Source organism: Cyrtonyx montezumae, unplaced genomic scaffold (assembly GCF_038088225.1).
Source record: "Cyrtonyx montezumae isolate F1298 unplaced genomic scaffold, pur_monq_1.0 scaffold_3, whole genome shotgun sequence".
In the NCBI taxonomy this organism is placed as follows: Eukaryota; Metazoa; Chordata; class Aves; order Galliformes; family Odontophoridae; genus Cyrtonyx; species Cyrtonyx montezumae.
Window position 1 is genome coordinate 157293372 of NW_027072034.1, and position 11475 is coordinate 157304846.

The 11475-nt window shown below is 39.2% G+C and overlaps 1 protein-coding gene across 2 annotated transcripts in view; it reads right to left on the reverse strand.

Moving 5' to 3' along the window:
• Nucleotides 1–11475, reverse strand: part of TAF3 (TATA-box binding protein associated factor 3) — a 111520-nt gene that overhangs the window by 13593 nt on the left and 86452 nt on the right. For both annotated transcript variants that reach the window (XM_065743774.1, XM_065743776.1), the window contains one exon: nt 8828–8910. In XM_065743774.1, the coding sequence (XP_065599846.1) occupies nt 8828–8910 (83 nt within the window). The remainder of the gene's footprint in view (nt 1–8827; nt 8911–11475) is intronic.

Below are 11475 nucleotides of genomic sequence, written 5' to 3' on the forward strand. Positions count from 1 at the left end.
CCTGTCACTATTCCTCTTGTCCTAATTCTCAGTATAGGGGAGAATGAACATAAGACTGAAGATGCTGGAACAGGCTCCCCAGGAAGCCTGGGGACAAACATGGCCCCAAGCTGACAAAGTTCAAGGAACTTGATTTGGACAGCACCCTCAGAAACAGGGTTTGAATCATGGGTGGTCCTGCACAGAGACAGAAGTTGGACTTGATCAACTTTGTGGGTCCCTTCCAACTTGGGATATTCTGTGATTCTGTTCGTGGCTCATTACTTTGCATTACCCTTCACCTCCTCCCTGTCTTCACTTCCATGGTTCTCCCTTCTTTTCCTATTTGTTCAATATCCCTTGCGACATTTAATTCAGCTTGACGAACAGCAAGCCTGCCTTCACACCCGCATTCTTTTGCTTTGAAGATGTGACCTCTTTGCTAACAGTCCTTTTCTCCTAGAGGTTAAGATGCTTATTCCCAAAACCCATTTTGAAGGAGTTACTGATAAATGTATTCATTTCCTGCAAGCCTTCCCTTTCCATAAGCAGACATCACCACTTCTGAATCCATTAGGCCTTCAGTCCAGCTGACTTTATCTCTTTTGGTTTACGGACGTTTGCACTCTTGAAACTGAATTACAGGTTTTCTACTGTTTATTTTTCCATTACTTTAAGTGAAACAGAGTTCTGCCTTTGGCTGCCATCCTCTGTATCTGCTATAGCAAGCTATCTCTCTCCAAAACCACAAACGCCCTTCTGCAAATGACTCCCACATCTCCCTCCTATTCTTCTCACCATCCTGATCTACAGCTCTGGATGGTTCATCACCAGTCTGACAAAACAAAATGGAGCTGGTAGCGTGGCGTCTTGGTATCTCTCATCTTCATTTCTCTCTTATCATCAATAACAAGCTGCCCAGATCTTTGATGGGAAAACCACCTAGCATTATCCCCTTGTGCTGAGCTCTCAGCAGCAAAACCAGAAGCTGGTAAAACATGCTCTTTATAACGTGTTCTTTGCAAGCTTTCTCTTACATGTTCATTGCAAACTGCCCTTTATTGCCATTTGTTCTGGGAAGTGTTACGGAATGTATGATCTAGAGACAGCTTAAATTAGTTGCACATCTACTTTCTTCACTGGGAGTCGGTAGAATATGAAATTTCATTAACTACTAGGAAACTATGCCATCAATGGACACAGAAACCTCTACAATGGTAATTTCCAGCTTGTTACCTTGCAGGCTCTGTACAGCTACAACTCAAGATTCTCAGAGAACAGCTCTACTAAATTCAGGTAGGAATTTAGTAGGCAAGTAGAAGGTAATTTCTCCATAGACCTCCTGTCAATGTCCTACTCTCCAGAACTAAAATATGTATTCTTTAGTCTATATAGACTACTCAGTCTTGTGTAAAAACTTCAGTATAAAGACTAAGACAATAACAAAGCAGTATTGGTTCCTGCAGTAACTCTCTATCCAGGCAAAGCCTTTTTTTTTTTTTTTAACAAATCCCCATCTGCCTTTCAATTCATTCACACACATTTGATCAGTTTTTGTTGTGCTTTATAAGGGCATGACCATTTACACAAGCAATTCGCTTATGTGTCTAAACTTGCCTGAAATATCTTTTGCATTAATTGAGGTATACAGTATACATTTTTTTTTACTCTTGAGCAACAAGCACAAAAATCAAAGAATCTCCAAGTAAGTTGTTTTGTCTCCTAATGACTCAAGCCTTTTTAAGGACTCACTTCTGGAGTCACCACCCAGTGTGGCCAGCAGCAAAATGGAAATAATTTATTTGCCACAGCCTACCACCTACCATAAGCTTATAGAGGAATAATTAGTTGGGGTGGCTTCCGAAATTAGAAGAAAAAAAAAAAAAGAAAAAGATACAGACTAAATCTGATGTTGGAAATAACTCATACTCAAATTCAGTTCAACTTTAGAAATATAAACCGATTATTTTTTTGTTCGGTAATAGGGATATACTCTTCATTTTTTTCATTTAAAAGTTGCAATCCTGCAGCAAGGGAGAGACTGAGGAACCTCCACTGCAGTGAACAAGACTTTTGGATGGATACAAGACCACACATGGGGATTTCACTGCAGGACTGGGGCCAATATGTTGCACTCAAACAGAATGATCAGGAAAGGGATATGAATCATACCCAGAAGAGAATCACCATTAAAATGCATATCCATTCAGAATTTAAAAAGGCACTGAAAAATCAGTCCTCCAGCTCTTATAATTTAATAATTATAGAACAGAAAAATGTGTCTGTATACACACACACAAACACACATGTACGAAGATTTATGAGAGCTGCAAAGATCACTGGAATTCCTAAAGAACATCTCTCGGAGAGGAGTGAGATCATTTGTCATCACTCTGACTGCTCACTTAGGTGGTCTATTGATCATATCAAAATGCTTTAACCATTACACACTCTGTTCCATCTTACAGCAAAAGCTGGATTGGCACCCAGAGCATTAATACTGTTAACACAGTTAACTCAGTCTTTCACTGCTTAGTGCTAATTTGTAAAATAATTTGGATACCCATTAGTACTGCAATAAACAAAAGACTTTCACTGCCTGGACCCTATTGTTAAATGTTCCCAAACAGTAGTTTACCCTTCTACATTTTTCTCCCTGAAGTATCACTTCTTCCCTCCTATTTAATTCTGCAGTAAGTTCTCCTCCAGAGCTCTCTGTTGAATAAGCAGTGTCTTGCAGGGTAACCAACACCACCCACAGCTGTGTCCCACAATAGCCCCATGCTGCTTGCATTACATCTTTTGGAGGATTTGGTCACGGTGCCTTAATTGCTACAAACACTGCTCTTATTCATAAAAACGTGCGGAAGGAGGGGCTTCCAGCAGGATTCCTTTACCTGTTTCCCCACCACAAAACAGTGAAATAAATGGAATGGGTCATGAGCTACTTGGCTGGTAATGCAAACCTAAGGCTTGACAAGTCAATAAAAAGCCAATCCTTTCCTTTCTAGCCACACATTGGGAGCCACAGCTAGAGGCAAACAATTTGGATATGTCTACAAAGGGAGTTTAATGAACCCCGTTATTCAGCTATTGTAGGCAAACACTATGAAGACAGTAATCTAAATTATCAACATCTGAATGGCTTTCTACTAAATAGACCTGAAGTTCAAAAGTTTTTTTCATAAGGTCTTGCTTATCCGAAAGAGAACAACCTTATTAAAAATGGGAGCTCATGAATATCCACCAAAGATGATACTGTAAAAATCAGATGCATTCTTAAAAACTACATATGGCAGAATTCTGGTTTAATTGAAGCTAAGAGCAAAGTAATATCTTAGACATATAGCTTTTTTCACATCTCCCAGAGTGTTTGGAGTACTTCCCCCAAAATGCATATTCATGTGACTGCAGCAATTACAGATCCCCAGTGATTCCCTCTGGGGAATACCAACACAGTCTTCGTCTAATTTCTTGTCTTCAACCAGCTCAATAAAGGGTGTATCCATGGAACTGCTAATATTTCTTCTCTCCTCTTTTTGTCCAACTTCTTTCAAGTCTGGTTTTCTATGTGTGTGGGCAGTGTTCCCAAGAGATTTAACCTCTAGAGAACTTGCAGCACAAATACAACCTTGAGCATGGCAGGGATGCTGGAACTAGATGACTGTTAAGGTCCCTTCGAACCCAAGCCATTCTGTGATTCTGTGATCCAATTCTTCTGTAAATTAAACTTGCTGCAGATAGGAGATCCGTATTTTAGACAAGTGTTTTAGGATGACATTACCCTGTAACAAACTTGGTGGCACTTTGCTGCAGGTGAGCTAGTAAAAGTTTACACATTTTCAAAAAGAATGAATAAAGAACTGTTTTACTGCAATTTTGTTGCCCCACCATGGCTGCACTTAAAATAATCAGTTCTTGAACAGGTAGTAATGATTACCCAAGCCACCAATGTATGAAAAATAAGCACCACTAGCAGTCCAGCTGTGTTTCAAGTAGGGTTTTAGCGTCAGCATCATGGCATTTCTAAAGCTGCATTTCCCTTCAGGCTCCTATGCTGTCAGACACATATCATTTTGCCAACTTATAAAAAATACATTATTTTTGCACCTTATTGTGGTGGAAGTCTACAGATGGATCAATCACAGAAACTCACCATAACAAAACAGAAAGCAACTGGACAGGCTCCCCTCTTCGTCCTCAAAGAGTACCTCTGGGTCAGCAATATCACGCAGAGAGACCACATCTAGATCTCACAGAATAATTTGGTTTATACTGCCACTTGGCTTTCAGATGTTCTATAAAAGATGTCAGCCAGTTATGTTGGTGACATTTTTGTCACGGGAATATCATACCATTGAGTGAGCCTCAAAAGAACCTAAGTTAGGCCTTGGACTGATAACATCCTACCAAGTGATAAAAATCTTTAGTGGAGTCAATTAATTATGGATAAAAAGCTTTTCTCTCTTAATCCTTTTAGGATTTTATTTTAAAGTCCACAAGTTATTTAATACCATTTTTATAGACACACATATCTGAGTACATGTGCAATTTTTTGGAGGTTATATATATACTGTCTTTATGCAAGACAAAGGGTAATTTCCTACGAGGAGCAGGCCAGATTTTTAAGTTAAACACTGTTATAATACCTATCTTTTCCCCATACATGTCTGTTTTCCAGCTTCTCTGCTGATTGCAGAGCTATGATACAATGCAGTAAGAGTCTGGAGCAAGAGCATGATATTTTAGTATTAAGTTCAGAAACTTGATTTCACAAGTACATATATATATGCATTTCCTTCTCTTTATAAATGCATATATAGATATATATAAAGACACAGAAGCACAGAGACAATGACTAATGAATGGTACCCTGCCTTGTTGTCTGGTATTGTCCAAAGTCACGTGTTTTTTCTTAAAAATCATATTTAAATGTAGAATTTATCTGAAATATCAGAAATTACAACGCATATTTTTGCTTTAGTATATATCAACTGTGGTAGTAACTGGAATGCCAGTACCTCATCAACAGATATGCTTTTTGAGACCTTATGTGTATGAAACCTGTGTGTGTGAAAGTTTTTAAGAGTTACGTCTATGATTTATTCTTAGGAAAAATAACTAGACAAAAAGAAACCGTGATGCAACTGAATAAAAGAATTCTGCTCACCATTCGCAGATGATTTTAAATTGAAACATGTATATTAGCCTTGTGCTTTTAAATTTTTTTTTTTCTTAAAAAAAGATAGCATCTCTAGTTCCTTCCTATACTAACTCAGTTAGCAATCTTCTACCCTGATAACACTGCAGTGGAAAAAAACAGTAAAAAACCCTTCCAACATATCATTCAAATCATATCTAAAAAGGTGGTCATAAATATTTTAGAACCCAAGCAAACTAATAAGAGTTAGACCCATTAAGGATAAGATCTTTTACAACAAATTAAATAAAACAATTTATTGAAGCCTGGACTTGAGATAAACTAGATTTACTAGCTGACCCTTTATTCATTTAAAGAACAAAATTAGCTCTAATTGCATTAGAATGGAATCCAGTAAATTTCTTCTAATGTGGCATCCATGCAAGTATTGCTGTAATTGTTTACAACTAAGATGGAAATGCTTTGATTATAATCTACTTTCTTCTTGTTTTACTGCACAGTTAAAACACTTCCAGAAAAAACAATGAATTGTAACATTTTTTCCTATATTGGTCCCTTCATCCTTAAGCAACAGCTACATCTTCATGTCTATTAAGCTGACATTAATAATAGCTATCTCTTTAGAACTGATGTGTGCTGGAAGAATGCTGGACAAGCTTGACTGGCCAGTAGGCACTTGTATTCACAGAAACAAAAAGAAGGAGACTCCCTAGCCACAATGAGCATTGCTTTGTACACTGGTCCAAGCAGAGGAGAGCAGAAGCAACATAAAGAAATTGCACCACTGCAATGTCATTTTCCTCAGCACTGCAGTATTTAAGTAAACTTGTGCTGCCATCATCAGAGACCTGAATTTCCATTTTAAGTGTCATTCAATCTGACATCTTCAGATATTTGATATTAGGAAGAATGACTTCACGCAATGGATGGTCAGGCATTGGATCAGGCTGCCCAGGGGAGTGGTGGAGTACATGGAGGTAGTTAAGAGGATGTAGCACTAAGGGACATGGTTTAGAATTGGTCTTGGTAGTCTTAGGTGATGATTGGATTTGATGATCTTCAGGGTCTTCTCCAACTGAAATGATTCTACTTTTCAATGATACATTTTGGACTCACCAAGATCCACAAGTACAATTTTTTGCATGAAATTCCCCAAGAGAAACCAACTTCCAACTGATAAAGGTATTTAAGTAGCTCCCAAGCCCCCCCAACAGCTTTTCCTTCAAACAGAGGAAACTGAAATAATTCATTAGTCTATCTAGTTTTTACTCATCGATTTCTATCAATCTTAAAAAACTTAACATCCTGACACCTTTCTACAGGCATTCACAGTAATTTAAAATAATCTCAGTGTTTAAGCTCCAGAGACATCTCAATTGACACACAACAACTACCTGATATTTATCGTCAACACAGATGAAATGTAAGTTTAACTTTCCCCTAACATAACATCTCACAAAAGCATAGCTCTTGTTTCTGTCTTTTACCAGCTATGTAAAAGGTTTATCAACCTACTACGGTCTGGCAACTAGTGACTATCCAGATAGCAGAGATTTCTGGTATTGCTTCAGCAGCTCCAGTCAGATATGCAATGCTTTGTCTTAGGGCTTAACATAATAACTGCTCCTAATAATGACCACCACATATGAAAAAATGCCCTGAGTCCAAGCTAAATATTAATTATTTAGGACAAAAGTAAAAAGATTTAGAGTAGGAGAGCTCCCCTGAGAGCTCATTAGACACTGGATCGACACGCAACACAAAACAGTTTTCAGACCCATAGCCACGTGGCATAAACTTCTGCTTGGGAAAACTAGGAGCATTCCTACAAGCCATAGCAAAGCTCCAACAGTTCTAGTTTGCCATTGTTCAGAAAATGCAAGTGGGTGATACAGCCATCACAGTCAGACAATGGTAAGAGGGCCCAAATGGTAGGCGTAGAGGGGAGACATTTCAGGTAGGAAAGGGACACAAGTATGGAACTAGAGATGGAATACTAAGGGCTGAAGAGTCATTTGATTAGGTAGCCTAAAGCAGTAGCAAGGACAAGTGTCAAGTGGAGGTGAAGCTTCCCTCCTATGTCAGTAAAGATGCACATAGGAAACAGAGATAGAAGTGGGTTTTTCAGAAGACTAAAAACCTAGATGTCAGTCTCTCTGACCACTGCAGGATAGCACAGCTGAAAATGATGTGCCCATACGATTTGCAGCAAGCAGATAAAGCCTGAAATCTCTTCTCAAAATGTGTGTGGGTGTAAGGATGATCGGGGAGAGATAAGGGGAGATGCAAAATCAACTTTTTGGTGCTAAAATATGGCTTCAGAGCCATAACTTAGAAGCTCTACCTTGAAAATGTGACCTTTTTTTTTTTCCTGATATGAACACTACTACAATCCTTGAATAGAAGAGTTTGAAAGCATTCATAGCTCCTCAAGAAGGAAAATGGATTTACAGGTTTTAAATGCAGGACAGATAACTTCCAAAAAGTGGAATTCCTTCATACAATCTGAAGCACAGAAATTTTTGACCATACTCAGATACTGTGAAAGGGAAAATATAGGAATGGTTAACAGGAAAAAGTCCTGATGGTTGGGGTCGTTTCCCATAGAAACCAAGAAGTCCCATGGCAACTTCACACCAGCGTAACTCACAAGTTACCTAGTGGGCAAGAGTGGGGAATAGGATAGCAGAGAAAAACAGAATAATAATCAAAGATGCCACTGAACTTGGAAAGCAGGAAAGTTAGTGATTAGGAGATTTAGTTCAGAATGGCTTTAAAAGAGAAGCAACTAGATTAGCAATACTTAATGGGATGAAGGGAAAGAAAACATCTGTTTGGTGCTCATGTTTGCCATCAGACATGAAAGTGTACTCTGTGCAATTAAAAAAACATTGAAAACCTCAATTAAAGGAAAACGCAAGGCAGGAGCAGCCTATAAAACCCAGTGATGCTTCATTTCTTCAGCCTCTATAGCACAAGCAGGCAGCTGTATGATCTGAGCACAGGGATCAACCTATTTATGGTCATCAAGTACTAAATAACTCTTATTTGAATGACAACACCCAATAATTAAGGGGCTAATGAACAAACATTTATAGTGTGTTAGGTACACTCAGAAATAATCAACAATTATAATAAAACAGATGTGTACAAAGCTATTTCAATTGTTATGTTTCAAAGCATGAAACAACAGTTAGCTGAAATGCATTATGAAATTTAGCTGTAGGTTACACTAGGGATACCTAGCCATTATAGAAGCCTGACTAAATTGTCACTGGAGGCAGCACATGAGTTTAGATGCAGTCTTCTAATCACTACTGGGAAATACGGTAGGATGAGTGGAAGATGATGGGCTCCACTTGAAGAGAAGAACAAAAAGGTCAAGATGACTAAAGCTTTCTACTGGTAAATGTTCTGCTTGAGTTTTCATCAGAATGGTCAAAAGATGTCACAGAATGATAGAATGGCTCACTCTGAAAGGAATCATCTAGTCCCAACTCCCCTGACATGGGCAGGTTTGCCAAACACTAAATCAGGTTGCCCAGGATCCCATCCAACCTGGGCATGGCTATGTGAATGTCATTTACCACTAACATTAAAATGTTTCCAACCGAAAGTAAGAGCTGCTACACATGACAGATGAAGAGCTGTGTAAGGCATATTGCAGATGACTTATTTTGTACTTACATCTTGTCTTGGCCTGCACCCACTCTTAGTGTCAGCCGAGGAATAACTGGTGATGGAGCCGGAACAACTGGTTCCACCTTTATCTGTGCAAGGGAATAAAATCACCAATCAAGGACTGTAAAGAGATTCCCAAAGAATACTAATTACATGGCAACGCTGATAGAGTTAACCAGAGAGTACCAGCTTAATGAGACAGACTTTTGACTGACTGATCAACGTTCTCACACTTTGTGCTGTAGTATGGATGGTCAAAGCACAGAAAGCAGTGCAGGAGACAGCAGCCCGGAGTGGAAGGACTCAGGACATGGAGTTACTCTAAGAGCACTCCATGGATATGTATTGTCCTGTTTCACAGGCTACTTTACTCTTTTGTTTATACAGCACCATTTTCTTTGTGGTGTCATTTCCCTGCTACTTTCCACAGGTAAGCCTTTTAACTGCTTTCCCAGCACCTTGAACGGTAGCATCACCCAGAGGAGATGAATTATGGGTACAAGAGGCTCAGGAATATGGCTTTGCACTGATTATTCCACATATTGTCCCATAGGTTTCTCTACCTCCTTTTCTCTAGTGGCTATTCCAAATGTGAAACTTCCTATGACAGGCACTGCTGCTTAGCACCGAAAGACACCCACCCACCTCATTAGTATTTTGCATTAAGGTCGTTTCATTCTTATTTGCATATGAGGAAGAGGTTCTAAGCAATGGTGACAAAAGAAAAGCACATAAAGGACTTCCTTATGCCAGATACTAACATCATCTGCCTTGAGAGAAAACTGTGCCCCGTGACAATCCAAACTCTTATCTTTTGATAAAAAGAGGAGAGGATGGGTTTGCATGGTTGGAGTGGAGGGAAAATTAAGGAACACTGACTGGTGTATTGTGGATACCCTGGCTGTCCTGTACACCTGTTAGATTTTTACTTGCAAGTCAGAGGAGTTTATCTGGGGACCACACTGGCAAGTCCTGATGCTAGGATAGCTCCATTCCTCATGCAGCAGTTCCTCGACTACCTTAGTTTATGGCTCAGAGCATTAAGTTTAGCTGCAACTGGGTCAGCAGCTGCCTCACGAGCTGCTCAGTCATTTCTACAGCATGCCTGATAATCTCCATCACAGAAGCAGGGTGTAATTGCTTCAATTGTCTGCTTTTAATTTGGTACCATGTGCAAGACAGCACCCTTGCTCCCAGGCTCCTCTGCAAGCCTCACCCAAATTTCCTCTTCTTCAGCCATCAGCCTGACCTCCTGCAGCACACACTTAGCTTGTTTTCAGTAAGGTACTTGGTGCTGCTCTGAGTCTTCCCATACAACAAATTAGGGCAAAATTAATTAGGGAAAATTGTGCACAACCCTTAAATTCCCCAACAGGATGGGATGCATGCTACATAATAACTGTAACTATGCAAAAAATATACAGACCATTCATTCTTACACTGAGTTAGCTCTTTTGTTTAAAAGTACCAGTACTTGTTAATTACTGAGTTAGGTAATGACTGAGATTCTGTAATGGCCATCAGCTGCTGTCAGCCCACAAATCCATCTTCCAGGTTGTGCTTCCGTCTCCGAAGCTCAGCGTCCGAGCAGTAACCTGATCGTTTGCTCCTACAGCACGACCGCTGGCTAAATAAGTCATTGTGTGATCTAAAAGCTAAATTAAGGAAACATGTACTTTTAGGGGTTAAAACGAAAGAGCAGCATTCTGGAGTAATACTGGGAATTGGGGCCAGCAGAAGAGCATTTACAGTGGATTACTAAGCTTCCCAAATCACCAAAGAGGTAAAGTCCAGCAATATAAGACTCCTTTGTAGCTAACTAAAAATACATTGTCAGTGGATTTGTCCAGTTTTATGTATAAGCAATACTTCTTTCACCTGAACTAATACTAGTAGTCATATAAGCCCCTTATTGCCATGTGCTGCATTTTTTTTGCTAATCTTCAAGGATTTAGCTTCTTTGCCACATACCTCAGGGCACCAACTGATAAAGCTCTAACTCTCCATTTTTCCAGGACACCAGCAGTGCGGCCTTGCAAAAAATGAAAATCGTTCAAGAGATTTAAAGGGGAAATTTATTTTTAAAATCCTGACGACTTGCAGCAAAGAGGTGGATTTTAAAAGAGCTTATCTATCAAGAATCAGTTTAAATTTTAATTCTATCTGGGGACTCTTTCATGCATTCTAGCTTTAAAGTTTATCTTTTGACAGGGACTTTTTGCCAAGGTAATGGGCAGCTTTGTCAATTAAATTTGTCCAAGTTTTTATTGCTGTTGGAGTCCTTTTCCTAATACATACATGTTTGGTCTCTATTGAAGCTTTTCCAGTTTATATTTGTTTGTGTAGATTTTATATTGCTCTAAAGCAAATTAGATAGAGAGATTTGGAGAAGAAATGCAAAATATATGAAAAAGAAGCAACATCTTTATTTTATATATGTGTACTTAACTTAAAGAGAAATGTTTCCAGAAATTCTCAGTGAGACACTGACAAAATGCCTCAAGCACGAGGGGCAGGGAGGAAGCTGCCATGTAGACAAAAGGAGGAAACTGTGCAGCAGTTTTGCTACAAGCCAAAACCCAGACGTTAAGTTAATGGGGACAGCTGGAGCACCACCCTGTCAATCACTGATTCATCCATGGCAGACAAATGTT